General features: G+C 47.6%; 2 protein-coding genes across 15 annotated transcripts in view; one reads left to right on the plus strand and one right to left on the minus strand.

Annotated features, from left to right (window-relative positions):
- Positions 1–15,293, plus strand: part of LOC111840101 (uncharacterized) — a 63,021-nt gene extending 47,728 nt beyond the window's left edge. For 10 of the 13 annotated variants that reach the window (XM_072699597.1, XM_072699606.1, XM_072699599.1 and 7 more), the window contains 10 exons: positions 1,984–3,206; positions 4,796–5,032; positions 5,592–5,742; positions 6,260–6,319; positions 6,551–6,819; positions 9,624–9,716; positions 11,491–11,572; positions 11,701–11,774; positions 12,375–12,537; positions 12,772–15,293. In XM_072699597.1, the coding sequence (XP_072555698.1) occupies positions 1,984–3,206; positions 4,796–5,032; positions 5,592–5,742; positions 6,260–6,319; positions 6,551–6,819; positions 9,624–9,716; positions 11,491–11,572; positions 11,701–11,774; positions 12,375–12,537; positions 12,772–12,779 (2,360 nt within the window). In that variant the 3' untranslated portion in view covers positions 12,780–15,293. The remainder of the gene's footprint in view (positions 1–1,983; positions 3,207–4,795; positions 5,033–5,591; positions 5,743–6,259; positions 6,320–6,550; positions 6,820–9,623; positions 9,717–11,490; positions 11,573–11,700; positions 11,775–12,374; positions 12,538–12,771) is intronic. The other 3 variants (XM_072699598.1, XM_072699603.1, XM_072699604.1) reach the window with 3 other exon arrangements.
- A 3,112-nt stretch (positions 15,294–18,405) lies between these two features.
- On the minus strand, positions 18,406–21,124 carry LOC111840103 (uncharacterized). Of its 2 annotated transcripts, none has more exons than XM_023804575.2 (9): positions 19,946–21,124; positions 19,757–19,875; positions 19,571–19,674; positions 19,326–19,503; positions 19,140–19,257; positions 18,984–19,069; positions 18,891–18,918; positions 18,640–18,765; positions 18,406–18,542 (listed from the first exon to the last, which is right to left on the minus strand). In XM_023804575.2, the coding sequence occupies exons 1-9, from the start codon at positions 21,092–21,094 to the stop codon at positions 18,414–18,416; spliced, it is 2,037 nt and encodes a 678-aa protein (XP_023660343.2). In that variant the 5' UTR covers positions 21,095–21,124; the 3' UTR covers positions 18,406–18,413. The 2 variants fall into 2 exon arrangements, with proteins under 2 accessions (XP_023660343.2, XP_023660342.2); XM_023804574.2 differs by having other exon boundaries at positions 18,836–18,918.
- Positions 21,125–21,347: the final 223 nt, after the last annotated feature.

Consider the following 21,347-nt stretch of genomic DNA (forward strand, 5'->3'; position numbering starts at 1 on the left):
CATAGCACATTTAACACAACTATAGTTGACCAAAGTGCTTCACAGGTTAGCCAGCAATAAAACAAGGAACAATAGAGACAATTGAATACACTAAAATAAGAATAAAATAAAATAAGGTATAATAACGATGCACTGAGATTCACTAGCTGAACTGGGGTCAATCATAATAAACTGATTGGTCATTAATAGTTCATCGCTGCTCTGGAGACTCTTTTGATCTGCTTTAAAAAAGCCATTGATTGAGGCTGGATGCTGTTACCAGCTGTTAATGTCCATGTCATTCTTGCCTGCATTAGCACTGAAACAGTCCAGTTTATATTTGCCTGACCTGGAACTGCCCATTAAAGCTCCAGTTATTCTTCAGCCTTAGTTGACTTAAGCTGCTTCCTTTTAATTGCTTTACATTTATGTACCGGTGAGCACTGGCTTTATTTGTTTTTAATTACCATTGTTTTTTGTGTTCTTTCTCCTCATCTTCCTCCTCTTTTCCCGTTGTTTTTTCCCATCTCCTGTTTGCCGGTTCATCCTTTTTTTTTTTCCGGGAACCTCAGTGCCATGTAATGCAGCAAACCTGGCCAGAGCACTTGTTCTTGTCATGCTGCCTCTTTTTCTCAGCAAGAGGTGAGGAAAAAAAAAGTCTATCGCTTCTGCCTCTCTGGTTGTTTGTTTCTGGAAGCTTTTAGAGGCACGTGGCCAGAAGGCGGGAGGTGTGGCTGAGCTAAAAAATGGGTCTTTTGAGACATTCGCTAAGCCCTTCGTTACTGTACAGTGGGGGCGGTACGGTCTCGTGCAACAGCTGGAATTGGACGGGCATAAAAGGTGCAAGGTCAGTCCCGGCCTCTTCCCCTGTGAATTTTATGGAGGATCAATAGTACAGTCTCTGTCCTTCTTTTCCAGGGTTGGGGTGAACATATAATCAAAATGTAAAGGGAGATGGGAGAAGAATTATTTTCCAGTCTATGCTATGCCAGACTGACCACTATAAATTCACTAGCATATTCACTGTGAAATCTGGCTTTGATTGTGTCCAGTTTGTGCCACACCAGCCTGCCGGGTCTGGGCGCCGTCAAGGTCCCCGCATAGCCATCACCCGTGCCGTGCCCTCGCTTCCTGTGGTGCTGTGGGTGGGCCCCCACCGTGGCCCCCCCAACTCCGGGCAGTCCCCCTATCGCTGCACAGCATGTCCATGGATAGTCCCTAACCCTAACCCTAACCCTAACTCCGGGCAGTCCCCCTATCGCTGCACATCATGTCCATGGATAGTCCCTAACCCTAACCCTAACCCTAATCTGAACTGACAGGCCCGGCCCGCTTATGGGGCCATCGCTCCGCCACAGTCCGTGAGGCCGCTGTGGGCCTCTTTCGCCTTTCCGAGGACAACCGCGTTACTTTGGTCTCGTCCACTAGGGGTCAGGCCGTCCCAGTAGTCCAGCCAATGAGGAGTTCAGAAAAAGCCACAGCACAGGGCAGGAGGGTAACCTCCTGAGGGATGGGGAGCTCGACTTTCGGCTGCCTGTTTAAATGTGGGCGTATCACTGTACCACTGTATCACTGTATCACTGTACCACTGATGGCTACCTGGAAGTGTTTAACTCGGGCCTGGAGCTTCGGCAGCTTTGTTCTTGAGCTCTTACTCCTGTACTTGCTGCCAAGCCCCACATTATTGTGGATTCTGGGAGTTCAGCCTCGCACAGCTAACATCTGCTACCCGGCAGTTTAATTACAGCTGTAGGTCATATCCTGTGTTTCCATTATCAGATGTGTTTAGTCTGGAGCAGGGAATAATTGTTTTATGACAGTGAACACCGCTGAACAACAATAATTATCATTATAATGTATTATAATGTGTATTCATTAAAACTTCACAGGTAGTAAAGGATTTGTCTTATAGCCAGAATGTTTTTGGTTTATCAAAGAGAAAAACTTTTACCTTTGTGCCAGTGAATTATGTTTCTGAGTCTGCTTTTGATTGTTTTTTTACAGAGAAAACAGAAAAGACTAGCAAGCAAGAAAAAGTTGAAAAGACAGAGCCCTCACAAAAGTCAGAGAAACTGGAGTCAGTGGAGAAGAATGGCAATGTAGATGAAGGTGAGAAGATCGAGAAGAATTCTGCGAAACTGGACGGACAGCAGAAAGGGGAAGTGGAAAGTCTTGGCGAAAAGGCAGATAGTGTCAAAGTAAAGAGTACAATGGAGACAGCAGAAAGAGTGGAACAGCTGGATGAGATAGAAATGCTAGAGAAGAAAGAAAATGTGCCACATAAGATGGAAAACAATAAAGTAGATAAAACAGAAAAGGTGGAGAAGGATGATAAAGTAGAGAAGATGGAAAAGGTGGAGAAGGATGATAAAGTAGAGAAGATGGAAAAGGTGGAGAAGGAGGATAAAGTACAGAAGACAGAAAAGGTGGAGAATAAGGTAGAAATGGTGGAGAAGATGGATAATGTAGATAAACCAGATAAGGTGGTGAAGGAGGATAAAATAGTAGAGAGGATGGAAAAGGAGAAGTTGGATAAAGTAGAGAAGATAGATAAAGTGGAGGATAATGTAAAGCCTGAGAAAATGGATAAAGTAGATAAGGGAGAGAAGGGGGATGAAGTGGGGAAGATAGAAAAGGTGGTGGTGGATAAAGCAGAGAAACTGGAAGAGTTAAAAGTGGATAAAGTAGAGAGGACAGAAAAGGTGGAGAAGGAGGATAAAGTGGAGGAGAGTGATAAGGTGGAGAATATAGTAGAAATTGTAGAGAAGGAGGGTAAAGTAGACAAGACAGGAAAGGTGGAGGAGGAGGATAAAGCGGGTAAGGTAGAGGTGAAGAAGATGGATAAAGAGGAAGTGAAGAATAAAACAGAGAAAACTGAAAGCGACAGAACTGCCGATAAAAAAGACAGAGCTGTGAAGATACCAGAACTGAATGGGCAGCTGGAGAAAACTGATAAAGAGGACGAGGAATCGGGGAAGTCGGGTGCAGTGGAAAAGAAAGAAACAGCAGAGAAAACAGACAGTACCAAGCAAGCGGGAGAAGCAGCAACAGTGGATAAGCAGGAGAAGACAGGCCAAACGGAAAAAGCAGAAAAGAAAGACGAGGGCAGGGAGAAGGTCAAAGCCCCCGCCGGAAACAAAGCCACCAGGGGTGTGAAATCGCTATCGACTAACGGGATCGGCACTGTGCCGAAGAAGGATCTGACCAGTCCGGATAAGAAGACCAAGGTAAGCCGGGGATGGGACACAGTGCGAACGTGGGCTCTCCGCCGCGAGCCGCTTCCTCTGCTGTCATGTGACCGGGAGGGTGGAAGACGTAAGACAAGCGTTTCATCTGCAGAGGCGGTCTGCGGGGCTACTGCTGTGCATCATGGGTAAGGTGGAGCGGGGATGAGTGGGGTTATGGGACTATCAAGGGCATGGATCTGGGTATGGACACCTCCCTACCAATATTCTGGGAGTGTATTTAGGGGGACAAGGCATCTGGGGCTGAATTGGTCACTACCAATGGAATCAAACCTACGCCCTTGAGTACAGGTGAAGTGCTTTATTCTTTTAACTTATTTAATCTCATGGCTAAAAGCTGCACAGGTCACTTTATATGACGAGGCTAAAATTAAATGCAATCCAGGGTGAAACACCATGATGGATCTTTCCCTGTCTCATCGGCGTTGTACGGATGGCGGTATATTTTAATTTCACTACGTTTTTTCACGGCCTGGACAAACCCCTCAAGGCCTGCCCCACTAATACAGGAAGTCTCCCACTGCTGCTCCGCATGCGAATATCCCAAAATGGTTTGCTTCTATTTTTGCGTACCTTTTTTCAGTTTTATTGCAAAAAGCCTTTTTTGTGTTTCAGTGACCAATCTACAAACACCGCCTTTGAATCAGGTCTTATTGCTAGGGAACGATGTTTTAACTACAAGAAAGTGATCCTTACTATGCTTACTATAGTTTCTGATATTAATTTCAAGAAAAAACAAATTATTTCTGGTAATTAGTTAGTATCTGGCAACATAACAAATGTTACCCATAATGTAAAATTTTTATATTTTAGAAACCTGTTCAAAAATTTTGTTTTAAAGATGACACTGAAAAGCTGAGGACTTAAGTGATGTAATAACACAATATTTAATTAAATATTATTACACTAAATCTGAAAAATAATTAATAATTACAGTGTGTATATAACAGATGCTACATGCATATTTTAAAATTGTATCTGTCATGGTGCAGTGTTACATTCCAGTTTGTTTTAGTTCTGTGATCTTTTGTGTTTTTAACTTTGCTTAATTCCAAATGATCTGGGGGATATTTCACGAAGCGGGTTTAGTGAAAACTCGGAGTTTTACAGCTCAGAGTTAATCAAGTCAGAGTTCAAGTTTAAACCCAGAGTTTGCTAACCCCGCTTCGTGAAATACCCCCCTGTACTAAACTCATAATAATATTATTATAAAAATTTCCTATGTGCAGCTGTCCAAAGTGACCCTGAAAGTTGCCACAGAAATGGGTGCGAAAGCTTTAGATGTTTAGATGTTACGATCCATAAGTCGTAAAGGACGCTGTGATGAAAAATGCCATTTAGCGTTAAATTACTGTGATCGTTTTATTCATCCATTCTTGCAAATGAGCAGATCGGCTTCTTCACCTGAGTGGCTGCCGCTCCCTTTGAGTTTTTATGATTTCTGCTGCCTTTTGTGTTTTTTGCCCCCCCACCCCACCCCCCCCCAATCATCGGTTTGTTTTGGTCTCTTTTATGTACCGGTCTCTGTCACACCGATCTCCGTTCGTCGGGTACCGTGCCACTTTTGAAAGCCTCCTGCTGGCCCGGGCAGAATGAGGCCCCCCAAGCCGTGGACGGACTTGCAGAGTACTTGCACCAGCAGCGCCCCCACCCATAAACGCCCATCCCCTTCTCCCACTTCATCCTCCACGGCTCCCAGCAGAAAAAGCCCGTTGCCCAAGACACCTGCCCCCCACACTGCTAGCAAGCGGCCTGTGTCCGCGACCAGCCGTACCCCCACTACTACATCCCAAGAGAACAAGCCCAAGGTGAGTCCCTAATTAGCTCCCCCTCATGCTGACTGGACCTTGTCCTGACATCTGCCAGACAGATATCGGCCTTTCCATGCGTTAGACCCAAAGCCCTGCTGGGGAAGCCCCATACCCTCTGCTGCCCCCTTGTGACAGTATTTCTCATCAGCAGACAAAATTACTAATCTCTTTACGGGATGCATTTCATTTAAATCTTTTATTTGGCAGTGTTTTTCCTGAAAGTTTTCTGATTTCTGTCTGGCTTGTTTTATTTTCCCAGCATTTTTCCCCAGTATTCCCAGTAGGTGATTCAGGATCTCCAGGAAGTGCAGTGTTGATTCTATGAACAAGGAATCCGCAAGAATCTTATTTATTAATACAAAATAACATCTGAGTATCCATTGAGCAGATGGTGATATCAGCCCCAGATTAGCAAAGTCTGGAATTCTTCCTCACCTTCTGGAAGTCGCCATATTGTCCTGATATCCCTCACATGATGTTCAGCGTCACATGAGGATAGCAGTCCAACTAGGCCCTTTCCCCGCATTCTCCTCTCTGACGTGCTTCTGCTTCATAGGAAGAAAAGTGCCCTGCAGTGCCAAAGGTCAATACTGTGCCCAAGACCAATTCCTCCACCACGACTTCCGCCAAGCCTGCCAGAACGCCCCGGGTGTCCCCATCCACCACACGGTCCCCTACTGGACCCCTCGCCCCACGACGTTCCTCGGGTGAGTCACCCACCACCCCTTCCCACTTACTGTGGTGCTTTCCCGGTATTTCGATCTCATTTACAGACTAGCGTTTCATCACTGCTAACATTAAGAGAAATTACAGAGTAACCAACTTCAACATGCTGAATGAAATGAGCTAGTTGCAGGTGTACAGTACTGGCAAGTAGGTGAAGTAGTTGTTAAGGGCACCTAGTATGGAGAAGGTTGTAGGTTAATATACTTCACCTGAGGACATTTAGAAAAATAGCCAGCAGAACTACTGTAGATGCCAATGTGTAAACCAGAAGGAAAGAGAGTCTGCAGTGCTTTACAGCCCCCTTGGTGGCAGGGCTGACTTTTTAAGGGGGGGGGGACATAAAAGGGGCCATTATTCATACAGAGGGGCCAGCCTTTTCATTAGCCAATAATATGCTTTGAATCAGTGACTGACAGGGGAGTGGGCACATGAAGAGCCTATCAGTGTTCAGCAGGGGCCAGTTACTCAATGGCAAACATGTCTCTGTGTGCTCCACAGCCACCAAAGCGAACGAAACAGGGGAGGTGGGGAAGCCTAGCATCCTGAAGAGCACGCCAGGTGAGACCCCCCATCCCCCCCCCCCCCCATAAATTCCCGCTCCATTCCCAGCTTGTTCGCCCTGATCCTCGTCCCTCACATTCCCCCATCTGCAGAGGTGACATCAGGGTGGGGAGATTATAGGACACAGTGATGTGGGGGGGTCAATGGGCCCACTATGGCAGCTCTCGGGGGGGGGGTGGCGTCTGCTGAATCCCCTCGAGATTTTGGGATGATTTGCCCCGCACACAGCTGACTCCCGTCGACCCAAGAGCGCCCCCAATCGGAACTCCACCAGTGGCCGTCCCACCAGGTCCCCGACAGCCGCACCCGCCCCTGCCCTGCCTGAGAGGAAGCCACCGGTGCCGCGTGCCCCCCGGTCCTCCGCAGCCCCCACCACCGCCAAGGCTGCCCCTCGCCTCAGCACCGCCCCCGGGACCGTGCCCACCTCCGATGTCCGCAACGTCCGTTCTAAGGTCGGCTCCACGGAGAATGCCAAGCACCAGCCCGGCGGGGGAAAGGTATGCTGTGGGGGGGAGGGGGGGGGGGGGCAACATGCATCCCAGCATCCCTGTCACCTTCTCCACCACCAGCACTGCAGCCCTGTCATGTTCATCCTACTTTTCTGGGCGAGTCCCCTTCAGCAGGTGTGTGTCTTTCTGGGAACATTTCCTGTCTATAATCACGGGCATTTGGTGACTAACATTTAACTGCTAAATAAAGGCGCTATATAATCTTGGCATGCCAGCCGAGAGCTGTGGGGATGATGATGTCCTGTAGCACATGTGGCTTGTGGAGAGAATATATCTGAGAGCTGAACTGTGAGTATTTTCTGCTCACAGATCAGTTTGTGACGCCCTGGTGGCAGACAGGAGGAAGTACACCTTCATTATCGGAGGCTGGTAGCACTCTGACTTCGACTGTATGTCCTGTTTTCCAGCTCGTGCTGCTCCCCGCCCCACAAAAGCCCCGCCCTATCTCTTCCCATGCCTCTCCATAATCTCACCGTAGGTCTAATATAACCCATCTGCCCCACAGTCAAAGTCAACTTTATTGTTATTGTGCTCATGCAAAACAGAATGAGCTTGTGCGTAGCCATTTCACAGTTTGTTTCATCCAAAGCGGCATACGATTGAGAAAGCAGGGTCAGGGTCCCAAGGGTAATATAGGGTTATCTTTTCTCAATTCCGCCCCCTACTGGTGGGCCTGCCGCCGGTCCCGGGTGTCAGAGCCGAGCCTTGTTCAAGGGCTCGATGGTGAAGTCAGTCTGCTGACCATGGGGTTCGAACCGGCGACCTTCCGATCGTGGGCACAGAGTCCTATCCCGAGGCCTGCACGCACTAACAGCGCCCGCCCATCTAATGCTTCATGGATTGACCTTCTTACCATCCCCATCACCCTGACATTGAATGGATAGAATGGCCTCATCTATTCCTCCTCCTGGCATTGGGGGGTGGGTAGGCCTCCCCTGACCCCCCACCATCTTCCATTTTCTTCCTTGGGGACAGTACCGCCCTTTCTTTTTGGGTGTGGCCTCCCCCAGGCTCCCCTGAGTGTGTGGTTTCTCCTAAAATAACCGCCTTCCATTCACCCCGAGTAGCAAACAGCTCTGCAACAGTTTTAGTCTTCATCATTATTTATTTTCAGTTCCAGTTCAGTTTTAATGGGTTTTATTTTAGCTTTTTAGCTCCATTTTTATTTAGGTTTAACACTTCTTTTTGTCCCTATGAATGCTGCTTTCTGAATTTTGTGCCCGCCTGCTTTTTAATGTTAAAGGATGGCAGCAGTGACAGCACTGCAGTTTCCAGGAGCCTTAACCTACAGCCTTAAAGTTTGTTAGGCACTTCGCAATGTGTTGCACTATTCCAGGGTTCTTCAACTCTGGACCTCGATTCCAAATCCAGGCCTTGTTTTCAGTTCCCCCAGGTAGTTGTTTAATAATTACTGATTCTGATTGGTCAGAGGCTTCACACCTGACTGACAGGTAAAGGAAGGCTGGAAAACCAGCAGGGCTCGGACCTCAAGGACCGTGAGTTGAATAACCCTGCACTATTCCATCCCAGGCCGTGTAGTACATGATTTAGTCAGCAGAGGGTGCCGCAATGCCACCTCAAGCAATTTCTGAGGACAGAACAACTCCCAGTCATATTCTGTCCTGTCCTGTCCTGTCCTGGGATGCCTCACTCCGTTATAATTGCACAATATGAACCCCCAATGGACAGCCCTTAATAGATTTAACGGTGTTAATCCTAAAACTATTTTTTCCCTCCATAATGATGGAAGAAAGGGAAAAGGAGGAGACTCACAGAGGAGTCAGCCCTATGTGCAGCCCGGCCAGAATCCAGCTGTGGCATCTCTAGCTACAAAACAGCCACTGAATTAATCTGCAGCCACCCGTAACCCTAGTTTATATTTAAAGCTGCCCTTCCTGGCTGGTGCCGCTTTGAGTGTCTCTCAAAATAGTGGTTCTCAAACGAGTTTGATCTGTAAATAAACAGGCATGATCGCCGTAGAATAGGAAGCCAGCATCGTGTTCCCCTGAGGTTGGTCAGTGGTTGGTTTGCAGCTCACTTGTTGCACATTCTGCCCTCTGCTGGAAATGCTGGGTGCTGCAGGTATTTCTGGGAGTCTGCAGTGGATTTCATCTTACCTGAATATGCTTGTAGTTGTGTGTTTGTGTGTGTTATTAATGAATTTGTGAATCAACATACATATATTTCCAATATATAAACTTGCATTAGCAATGAAGGGCCAACAAGGGAGGAGGGTATTACGATAAAAAATATCTTTGTTTAATAAAATGTAATAATATGTACTGCCCTCTTCTGCGCACTTTTGGTCCTGCAGGCCCTGGGTGCTGCTTGGTATCATCAGGGTGGCAGTGCTGCTAAAGTCTAGGGCTTATTTCCCTGCCGGCGCGTTAACACACAAGTAGCCGTGACAGTGTACTTTCGGAAAATGTGCTTCCTGTCCCATGCTGAGCCGTATCAGTGAGTCACAGCAATGAGTCATTGCAGTGTTACAGTGAATCAAAATTGTGCGCAAAAATGGTTTATGTAGCAGTGTGACAAAGGGTACTTCATTCAAGATTTTTTTTAAAGCTTAATCAACCCCCCCCCCCTCACCCATGAGTGCCTGGATGATTCTAGCTATGATTGACCCCCCTGTATGACAGTGTGCTAGAGGAATGTGAGTTTAATGTGGCAGGAATGGAGTACAGGTCATTTTGCCCCTCGTTTTCAACCCCGCCCCCCTCTACCCCGGGACCACCGGCTGCCCTCGCAGGGGTGACCTCTATCCTTTCTGCTGCTGTGCTGTGTTGTAGGTTCAGATAGTCAACAAAAAGCTGGACTTCAGCCACGTGACGTCGCGCTGCGGCTCCAAGGACAATATCAAGCATGTGCCCGGCGGAGGCAACGTAAGTACGGGGGTGTGCCAGAAGTGGGGGCGCTGACTCCCTCCAACATGGACGGCCTTCCTCATTTGTAACCGGGGATACCTCCAAATGAACACCTCCAGTGAAAAACAAGCCTGTTCTCAATGAAACCGTGGTAAAAGATACTTAGATGTCTTAAGCAGCCCTTTGATGTTCTTACTCCCCATTGGTGGCTCTCTGGCATCGTGTCGGCACCATCTATCTGTCAGTGGCGCAAAAACACTGTGTTTCTTAGAAGAGTTCTGGTATGAAGTCTTAATGTATTTGATTGGTTGTTCTGGGACCATTTTCTGTCACCTGATTGGTTGCTCCCCCTTAATGCCTGAGATCTTTCCTCTTTGTGAGTCTAGTCCGCTTTTTCTAACACCTCTGCCTCAGTCCCAGCTCTCTCACGCCTCTTCCCAACATTTGCCCGTTCTCCCTACGCTGGATGCTGTCATTCACAGTTCCCATCCGCATGTTTCTGGGAGTCTGCAGTGGATTTCATCTTACCTGAATATGCTTGTAGTTGTGTGTGTGTGTGTGTGTGTGTGTTATTAATGACTTTGTTCATTTGTGAATCAACATACATACATTTCCAATATATAAACTTGCATTAGCAATGAAGGGCCAACAAGGGAGGAGGGTATTACGATAAAAAATATCTTTGTTTAATAATATGTAATAATATGTACTGCCCTCTTCTGCGCACTTTTGGTTCTGCAGGCCCTGGGTGCTGCTTGGTATCATCAGAGTAGCAGTGCTGCTAAAGTCTAGGGCTTATTTCCCTGCCGGCGCTATAACACACAAGTAGTACACAACCCCAACCCCATTTCCGGCATTGTGAGCCCCTGTTAGGCACTCCTGTCCACGGTACCACTAGCCCAATGGCGCTATTCTAAGGCTAAGCACCCAGTCGAAGCTCATAACCTATTGTGCAAAATAGACGTGTACAGTAGGTCAGTGGGCATGAAGGTACTGGCACGTATGAAGCTGCAGCTCCACACTTCGCCCAAGCACTGACCCTTGTAGCTGGAGAGGTCAAACTTTAGTGGTTCGGTGTATTTGGTTTATGTAGTTTTCAGAAAAGGAACGAAGCCATAGAAGTAAAGATACCTGAAAATCTGAGTCCAAGTTCCAGTACTGATCTACTTTCAAGTACTACAAAAGTATCAACTTGAGCATCAGTTTTCTACCTTCCAGTACCCCCCCCCCCCCCGATTCAGTAAACTGTAGGACATGACAGTTACTTCAAGGGTCATGAAACGTTTGTGATCCCATGTTCTGGCTACAGTGCCCCAATCTCTCCTAATACAGGAGAGTAGTTCATCCTGACAGGATCAGACGTTAAGCTGTAACTGAGGGTGCGTGGTCATTTCAGACTGGGCCGTACAGGGGCTTATCATGTTTTGGTGCTTGATGCAAATGGAACATCACGACAGCAACCCAAAGGTTTAGTTGTACTATTTGGTGCACAAATGAGCATTCACCTGTGAAGCCTTCAGGTGTAATAAATAGCAGCTTAATTTAGATATACTTTTAATTACATTTTTTGATTAGTGAAATTCATTAAAAATTTAAACTAAGAATAACTCTCTGACCTGGTCCAGGATAAGCAATTGATAGATAGTCGGATGAATGGATGGATGAAAAACTAAGAATAACTTGTTTAATAGTTTCTGCACATGATTACTTTTAGACCTTTGAGTGCAGTTCTTTAAGTCTTTTAGTTTTATTGACTTGTTCCTGCTAAATCAGTTTTGTATCTGAATGACAGGTAATGATACTCAACAAGAAACCTGACCTAAGTAAGGTGACATCAAAGTGTGGCTCCAAAACCAATATTAAACACAAGCCAGGTAAGACTGACTGCTTTCCTTCATGTATGTGCCATGAGCTGCCAAGTCTAATCCTCTCCAAGCAGTCTTCAGGCAATTACCTGAATTCACGGAAGCACGTTTCTGCACTTCTTCTGTTCTTCCTCTAGGGGGCGGTGATGTGAAGCTAGAGTCCCTTAAAGTCAAAGATAAGGCTCAGGCCAAAGTGGGATCAACAGACAATGTAAGTCATGGACAGGTGTATTGAACATGATGGTTAGGTCATTGGTCAAAGGTCCATTTTTCAGCAAATACACCTTCAGGGTTGTGGGTTCGATTCCAACCCCAGTTTCCAACAGTAAAGAAGTGCGGGTTTGGTTTGTCTGTAGTAATGTGTGAATGTAATTTGTGCCATGATGGACTGGCATCTGTCCCCTGGGTCTGGCCCAAGGCATAAGCAAAGTAAGCTGCCAGTTATGGCTCAGTGGCCACTAGGACACCCCCATCTGATCAGCTAGTCAGAACGGGAAGAGGGAGGACAAAAAGGGTTGGTTTGGCCCTGTCTGTGCTTCCTATCTATATTTGTATAGAGCATGACGTCGAACTGGATAAGCAGATATGGAAGATGCATAGATATATGTGTACACAGTCATTTTGTACACATTCAACTGTTTTAGATTGCATAATTTCTTCTGCAAAAACGATCCGTCTATGTTAATGGTTATATACGTCAGGTTCTGTCATGACAGTGAAAGTCTGCATCCGTTTCTCAGGGCTGTGCTTTATCCGATGTGCTGTGCTGTGTTTGTCCCACCCCTGTCCCCGCCCTGCCGTGTGGTGTTAGGCTGAGGGCGTGTCGGAAACTGCCAAGCAGGACGTGGCTCCCTCTAGTGGTGCCCTGGCTGCGGTGGACAGTGCTCAGGAGAGCGGTCTGAGAAAGAAGACGCCCAGTGGGGGCGAGGGGTTCCGGGGCCCACTGGGACTGGACTCGCGCATCCCAGAGACAAGTGAGTGCAATGCCGCTACCCTGCCCCCCCAGCTATTTGGAGCTCCACCAGCACTGGTTTCATCATGGATGCTCCCCCGTGCTCAGTGACCTCTGTGACCCCTGAGTTTCAGCGCCCCCTATCTGCAAACTTTACACCAGTACTCACACCCTGTTATGTGGCTGTTTAGGGTTTTTGCCTTGTCTCTGAATGCGCTGATCTGTGACCCTCGTGTCTGACTTTTCTTTTTTTCAGGCGTGTAGCCCCCCTGTGTTGCTGCTGGATCACCTCCTCATCTACACCCCCTCCCCCCAGTGCTTCCTCCTCCTCTGATTTCTCATCTCCTCCTTCTCTCTTTCTCTCTTCTGGTTTTCCCGACCTTCCTGCTACAGATTGAGTCCTGCAGGCTCAGACCCCCCCTTGGGGATGCCCCGGCTCGCTCGGACCATGGCGTCGGCATCTCCCTCCCCCGCCCTCCCTCACTGGACCTGGCGCTCAGAACGCGACGCGCCGCTACAACCTCCTCTCTCCCACTGGTTTCCTCGGGTCACCTGCCCCTCTCCCACTGCCCAGTAGGGCAGACAGGCAGGCAGCAAAACATTGTACTCACACATCATCCCATCACCTTCCTGCCATTTTTGGTCATCACCCACCCCATTTTAATCCCACCCTCCTTCCGCATTCCCTCATTGGCTAAGCTAGGTAGCCAGGGGTAGGGGTCTCTCCTGGTGGGTCACATGGGATTTAAGATGCCCCTCCTCTTTCAGCTGGGTGACCCATACCCTGCCCCAATCCCTGGAGGTAGGGTCAGGTCAATAAGGTTGTCGAAGGGGTCCTTCTACTTCCCGCTACTTCCCGAGACCCCTCGCCCTCACGGTGTCGCCCCTAGAGAAGAGCACAGTTCTTTCCCCTGTAGCATTTTAGCTTTGTGTCTTAGTGACAGAGTAACCTCTTGGGTAACAGTGTCCTGTTTATGCAGTTATTGACCATCCCAGCCTTCCATGACTATAGTGTGTAGAGCAATGCTTCTCAAACTCTTTACTCCGCTTACCACCTTAGAAAACACTAGGCTGTCCTCATACCATCATTATGACCGACATCATACATGGAAATACCTCCATATACCTATAGAGGGCACTCCATAATTTGAGAACCACTGGTGTAGAGCATAAAGAGTAGTCTGGTAGAAGTAACTCCAGTAACCCCTTTTAGCGAGCATGCACAACAGTTGTGTGGTCCCAGCAGCCATTGTCATGTTAGCCTGAGCCCCCAGCCCCACCTGCAGATGGGCACCACCCCAGTCCCCCATCTGCCTCCACTGCTGAACTGTTAGCACCAGTGCAGTGCATCAAGCTAGACTGAGCATTCAGCATAATCTTAGTACCTTTATACTCGTCCAGTTTTCGTAACGCGTGTTTTAGTATTCCCCGTGACACCGAGTCGTCTCGTCAGTCTGTTTCTCGTATTATTATTATTATTGCTGTTGTAAGGCTTTCTATTTATTTATTTATTTTTTAAAGTTCCCGGTGGTTCGCATTTTCTTTAAAGAGAATGTCCGCGAAGGCCTGGTTTTGGTAGCCATAGTGGTTAGCGATTATATCACGAGTGCTCGTCTGTATTGCACATTTTGTTTAGTGAATCCATTTCAGTACACTGACTTAATGGGAACCCTTACTTTGGGTTTTCCGTTACACTGTAGTGCTTCTCTCGGCCGAGCGGAGAGCTGCCTGGCGCCGCTGGGTCCAAATGATTAGCCGACTGGCCTCGGGCGATGAAAACTGGTGCCTCCAGTGTTACACAGGCGGTGGAGCAAAGAGTGCAGTTGTGCGCTGGCGTTAGGTGATGTCATACCATCAGCTAGGCGTCCGTGGCAGTGGGAGATGGGTCAGGGAAGGAGAAACGGATGGGCGTCAGATCATATGTAACAGTCACAGTGATGTCATCTTTGAGAGGTGGTCGGGGGGGCAGGTAGAGCGGAAGTTATATAGCAGCAAGGGGGGGGCAGTCAGACTGAAACTGATACAACTCTAATTATGACAGTGGGCAGTAGACCAGGTCAGTTGATTAATTGGTGTTAATCAGGATTGCTTTGTCCTGTATTAACGCAGTGACATTGGGACCTCTGTGCTCTAAGATCTACTAGTAAGTCCTGTTTCTTAAAAACCTTATACCTTATACCATTCACCTTATTACATACACTTAAATGATACACTTAAAATTCTAATACCATGTTCTTTTGAGGTTGTCTGTCTGTGCGAGAGGGAGTTTGGCCATAAGACTGGTTGCTTGTGTGTTGGCATGTATCCGTCATCTGTCCCCCTGCTCCCCTGTCCCAGTCCCCCCCCCAGAAACCTGATGCTGAACGAGACATAACAAACATTATGGCCCCTCTGTCAGAACACGCAGCTTTCTTTGCATTCAGTGTGAGTGAAGGGTGGTGTGGTGAAATGCGACGGTAGGAACAATCAGCACTGAGCTAATGAACAAAAACGGCGGGATATCATGTGATCATCGGTAGTATAGTGTCATAACGAGGTTTTAATGCTTTACAGCAGGGAGAATCTGTATAATACAGAAAAACCTGCATGTACAATATGAAGGAAATTTGATCGCAATAAAGTAAAAGTGTGTACATGTGGTAGTACAAGCACTGTAATATTAAGTATTAGTATGTGGTCATTCAGTCTGGCAGGCTGTTCCTGCTTTGAGGGTATACATTGTTATACTTTGTTGCATTAAAAACAAATATTTAAAATTAAAGGTTTGAGAGAAACTAATATGTTGAGTTGGAAGAACAAATGTATGTTGGGAAAAATGCTATGCTTTTTCAATATCAGAAATGTTTTTTTCAGTATGAGAAATGTGTACTGTGGAGCTTCTTAAAAGAGCAGTTTCGCTGAGGTTTTCCTCTCAATCCTCGATGTTCTCCAGCCAATCACGTTGCATCCTCCCTGCAGACTACCAGCCTACACATCACTCTCCTTTGAGAATGTCCTGGTTGTACCGTAGATGTACAGTATAGTCATTTGTTTTTACATTGGGCTTATTGGCCCATGGGAGAAATCGCACACCTGAACGGTTGAGTAGGTTTGGGCTATTTCGATAGTGTGCCACTTTCAATGCCTTCTGTTTGGCGGCTGAAACATGAGAATATTTTAAATGATCATGTCAGACACCACACGTGTATTCATATTCACATCGACACATCTTCAACTTTGAGTCGTCCTGTAGAAAATACAATTACCACGAAAGGAATGGGATTGTTTCCAAAGACCACCAATTGAAAAGCAAAAAAAGCACCAATTGAAAAGCAAATTTCCAAAACTCAGTCCATATTTTTGTTGTTTTTTAGATAAGACCTCTAATGACCTAAAGTCATTCTTCGTCATCAAATGTTACAATATCGGGAACCAAAACTCAGTCCTCATGTAATCCAGCGGACCTGTTGATAGGTAATGGTGTGTGTTTGTTTGTATAAGGAAAGAAGCAGAGAATCCAAGTCTGTTAGGCCAAAACTAGAATTTTGAATTAGAATTTAGAAGAATTTAGTGATTAATTGACTATAAAGATACATTGTTTTTTTAGTGTTTCCTTCAATATGTTGCACGCACCTGTCCCAAGACCCCATCATGAAACATCATCACCCAACAGGAAGGGCCTCTCTGGGTGCCACAGCAGGAAACAGCGGCCTCTTCGATGTCCTTTGGATCCAAAATAAAAAGGAAATGCAGTTTATGCAATTCATCAATAAGACGCATGTCACCTGATATAAGAGGAATGATGTATGGGAAGTATTTTGATAGGCAGGTTGATATTCTTTCCATGGGCTAGATCCCAATATAGGCATGGCTCAGGAGCGCCATAGAGAGAGTCAGCAGCTCTCCCTGAATGACTGACAAGCTCTTCACGTACTAAGGGTCTTTGTACTGACTTAGTGGTTAGAAACCTCCCCGACCCAGCCTCTGCTGACAGTCCACGCCAAATGTGGATATATTTAACGATAGCAAAAGCAAGCTGAAGATGGTTCAGCTACATAAACGTTTGCCATTTGCGTGTGCAGGGCTTGTTTGTGGTTTTTCTTTTTTCTTTTTTGGATCAACGTGTTTGTGATTAATTGTTATTAGTGACGTGATTATTAAACAACGTTAAAGGACATTGAAAATGTATGTGTGCTGCTATTAAAATACACTTGTCAGAAGCGATCGCCATGTTTGACAGAGAATAATCCAATCTCATGCGGGATGAGGCACACGGCCACCTGACACTGCGATGGAATGACAGACTTTATTTCAGTTTAGCTAACAGAGGTATCACTGCCAGGATCAAGAACTGAGGTCCAGACGTCTGGCGTGTGAGGAATGAGGCGCAAACTAGTCGTAACGCCGGAATTCCAAGAATGGTTGCACCGTGTGCTGGCACGACACGGTTCTGCCCCGTTCTCTACAGGGGGGCTGGGGGAAACTCATGAATATTCATGAAGATGATACCTGATTGGATTGGCAGGTCGAACTGCTGTCAGAAGCGTTCCAGAAGCTGCATCCAGCAAAATAAACTCAGCGTGTATGTTAAGTGAAGTAGAATGGAGAGCTGCTTCTGGGACAGTTCTGAACCACGCCATGGCACTTTGGGTGGAATCATGAGCAGTGACTAGAGTGGAGCCGATCAGCCAGCCAGAACGTGGTTCAGAACCACTCACTGGAATTCCGGCATTAAAGTCCTGAGCTGCAGGTGATTGTCACACTGTTCCACCTGCATTTTGAAGCATTAATTATACAAGGGAACACATGCCAATCCTACAATCTAAACATTTGAATGGTTCAGACTTCTTAAACGGTAAACAGGTAAGCCAAGGCTTTTTAAAGTCCAAGTCCTGCTGATTTTCCAGCCTTCCTTTTCCCATGAACCAGGTGCAAAGCCTCTGTGGCCAATTAGAACCAGTAGTTATTAAACTACCTGGGAGAACTGAAAACAAGGCATGGATTTAGAATTGAGATCCAGTTTGAAAGAGCCCTGGAGTAAACCTTCAGCCTGCGATTTGTGGGAAAAAGTGAAGCAGTGCTTAGTGAGATTGTCTGATTAAACAACTGTGTGGAACTGGAGCCAATTATCCATTGACCATTCTGAATTTATTACACAACCAGTCCTGTTTCTTTGCCTATACCTAACCTTGTACATGAGAATGGTGAACAGGTCATCGGTCCATTGTAAAAATAATCAGCTTCCTGCTGGCAGTTTTGCTTTGTTTCTCTGAATTTCCTGATGCATGGTCCAGAATAATGAAACAAAGATTAAAACATTGGTTGTTTACAGGTTTAAGCAACCAGACTATGGCAGCATATGGACTAATTTACATTACGCTGGAAATAGATCAGGAGGATGCTGACAAGCTGCAGATTCTGCCACTTATGAAAATGCATGTTTTTGCATTTCCTGCAGTAGGAGTCCCATACCTAGTCAACCCAATACAACCCTTACTGCTTTTTCCTTCCCCTAAGTGAAATTGTCAGACACCTTATCAGTTCAGTCAGTGAAGGGTTACACTGAAGAACATGTCTATTGGAAACAGACTTAGGTCTGTCTAGCAAAGTAGGAGCCAAAGACACCCTGTGATGGGGTAACCAACTCAAGATCATGTTAGTTTGGTACCAGGTCAAAGAAACTGACCACTACATAAGCATCTCAGGTTTACCTGAGCATTGGACACAGAATCCAGTATCATAGGGAGACCTTGGTGAGAGCTGGTCATACTGTACAGTTTACCCAGTACGTAGCTCACTAGGATCTTCAGTCCAGGGCCATGAAGTCACAACTCTGACATACCACTGACTAACCCTACTCATAGTTGAAGGATTCATGAGTGTAAAGTGTGTCATTATTGGGGACAAAATAGCCATTAGTTAGTGAGCTTTATTCTTGAGAACAGTTGGACAGTCGTTTCCAACGTAGCACAATCCCCAGAACACCAATGACCACCAGTGCAACTGCAGCAAGCACTCCAGCCAAAGCCATGACCTCCAGGGAAACACCTGAGCAAAGCAGCAAGCCAGTGTCAAAATATCCAAGGACCTTCACCCGAAGTATCACTACATTCCCAAAGGGCCAGAAACAGCTGTCGCTACATACCAGAGTGAGCAGTTCGGTCCTCTGCCTTAGACACCTCAGCTCCTGGGGGGTGATGACCACCATGCAGCAGAGGCTTCTCAGCCACAGAAAGTGGGCCCACAATAGCTGTACTTTCCCACCATAGAGCTGCAAGCCAGGACAGTCAGTCACAGCACCATCATAAACAGTCAGGAGTATCACATGGGGACCCCCATACTCATCAGATCTCTTGCTATCCTGGGAATGCAGTCTGTGTCACAGCAGCCACACACCTGGTCATTACCATCTGCAGCTGTCCACCTAGCAATGAATGAGAGCTCAAGTCACACTGAGCCAGACACTAGGCCTCAAAACCATTTACACACCTGGTAGCAGAGAATGAACAAGCCTTGTGCGTCTCATCTGTAGGCCCAGGTGCTACAGTTGCTTTCAGAAGACAGGTAATGTAGATCTACAAGAAGCAGCATGAAGCAGTTAAGGTCATCTCATACAGCACTTGTGGGCTTGCGTCCATGACTCACCAAGTTGCTAGTGGCCTGCAAGAACCTGAAGGCATCCAACTGCATCTGCAGCTTGTCATCCTGCTTTTGGGGTAGGAAGCGGGAATTGGAGGCGGGCAGCTTGCTATCATTCAGGCAGCTGAAGGACACATTCAGGAAGCATTAAAGACTGCCATTCACATGGAACTACAGCAGCCTACTACTCACCCATGATTTACCACCAAGTCATATCTAGGGACAGAAGTCACATCAGGGGTTGAGGTGGCCACACAGCTGTCCACAAACACACGAAGGGGATGGTGGTTTGCCACAGTCACAGAGGCTTCAATGTTGAGGAGATCCCCCAGGGAGAAGTCATTTGAGGTTCTGTCAAGCTGCCAGTCGTCTACAGAAGCAGACATGCATCAAGTACAGAACACAGCAAGCCATACTCACAAGGCAAAATGACTCACCAGTCATGAGCTTAAGTGAGAAGACCAGGATGTCTTCAGCAACCTTGGTAGTAGAGAAGGGAACCCAGGTTGGCACCAATGCGTCACTGCTCACATTCTGCTTCCTACAAATTCAGGACCAGAATCAGATGCCAGATAAATCAAAGTAACTAGTCACCACCACAGCTACAAGCTTCCCATCCTGACCTCAAATAGTGGCACTCAATACTGAGCACAGCACCATTAGTGCGCACAATAGGCGTGCCACCAATTCCAGTAGGAATATAGATCAGGGTAAAGGTGTAGACGAGGGAGTTGTCAGTCATCTGGAAGAAAACGCATCATTAGTAGCAATGTGTGGCCTGTCTATCATCCGAAGGGGCACAGGCTTCATACCATCAGTTTGCTCCCACAATCCTGCAGCTCAGACTCAAACCTCAGAACCTGAGCAGAAGCATCCTGTACCACTGGTGCACAGCCTCCCAACGTTATATCAGCAGACTGGATCAGCTGGCCAATGCCTAGCTGGTCTCTCTGCATCTCCACAAGAACCGAGCTCTCACTACATGTTACCTTGATAGCACTGGGACTTATCTGCGCCGGGGGGACTGTGGCCACCGCTGGCCCCACCAGCCCCAACGTCGCCAGTGGTGCGGGCACTGTGGCCACCGCTGGCCCCACCGTCGCCAGTGGTGCGGGCACTGCGGCCACCGCTGGTCCCACCGTCGCCAGTGGTGCGGGCACTGCGGCCACCGCTGGTCCCACCGTCGCCAGTGGTGCGGGCACTGCGGCCACCGCTGGTCCCACCGTCGCCAGTGGTGCGGGCACTGCGGCCACCGCTGGTCCCACCGTCGCCAGTGGTGCGGGGACTGTGGCCAATGCTGGCCCCAACGTCGCCAGTGGTGCGGGCACTGCGGCCACCGCTGGCCCCACCAGCCCCAACGTCGCCAGTGCTGCGGGGACTGTGGCCAATGCTGGCCCCAACGTCGCCAGTGGTGCGGGCACTGCGGCCACCGCTGGCCCCACCAGCCCCAACGTCGCCAGTGCTGCGGGGACTGTGGCCAATGCTGGCCCCAACGTCGCCAGTGGTGCGGGCACTGCGGCCACCGCTGGCCCCACCAGCCCCAACGTCGCCAGTGCTGCGGGGACTGTGGCCAATGCTGGCCCCACCTGGCCAAGTTGTAGCTGGCCCTGGGAGCCAGTGGCTGCTGCTGGGTTTATCTGCCCAAATTGTGCTTGGCCCAGGGGGACAGAAGCTGCTACCGGGCGTACGAACCCAAAAGACAACTTGCTCAGGGGGGTCGTAGCCGCCATCGGCCGCACCTGCCCCAGCGCTGCCTGCACCTGGGAGATGGCAGCTGCTACAGATTGCCCCAACTGTGTCTGTGCCTTAGAGACAGCAGCCATTGCAGTCTGTGCTTCTACATTTGACTTTGCAGACACAGGATATGGAGTAACCTCTGGGCTCATTTTCAATGGAGACCAAGCATTACAAACCCAACCAAATAAAAGCAGTACTACTACAAATCGACTATGCAGTCCCATTGTTTTGCTTTAGTTACAGAAGTTGCTGTGTTTGGTCTTTGTCCCAAAATCTAATTTATATCAAGCTGGAAGTTCTCTCCTAGCAGGCGTCTAATCTGGTCCTGATTGAAGGAAACAGCTTTTCGCCCTGCAGCTAATTAAGCATTTGTGAGTATTATCTGACCTTGTACTGAATGAATAATGCTGTCTCTTTTGTCATTTTTCAGTCTTACATTTTAATGCACATCAATCTAGAAAATGGGTAATCTTTCTG

The sequence above is a fragment of the Paramormyrops kingsleyae genome, chromosome 15 (genome assembly GCF_048594095.1).
Source record: "Paramormyrops kingsleyae isolate MSU_618 chromosome 15, PKINGS_0.4, whole genome shotgun sequence".
In the NCBI taxonomy this organism is placed as follows: domain Eukaryota; kingdom Metazoa; phylum Chordata; class Actinopteri; order Osteoglossiformes; family Mormyridae; genus Paramormyrops; species Paramormyrops kingsleyae.

Excerpts from the sequence above, each read along its gene's own strand:
- LOC111840103 (XM_023804574.2), bottom strand. The coding sequence starts at position 21,094 with ATGGGACTGCATAGTCGATTTGTAGTAGTACTGCTTTTATTTGGTTGG. Across the intron at positions 18,919-18,983 it reads TGTTCATTCTCTGCTACCAG|GTGGACAGCTGCAGATGGTA; the intron begins GTGTGTAAATGG and ends ATTCATTGCTAG. Across the intron at positions 18,543-18,639 it reads GGACCGAACTGCTCACTCTG|GTGTTTCCCTGGAGGTCATG; the intron begins GTATGTAGCGAC and ends TGCTTTGCTCAG.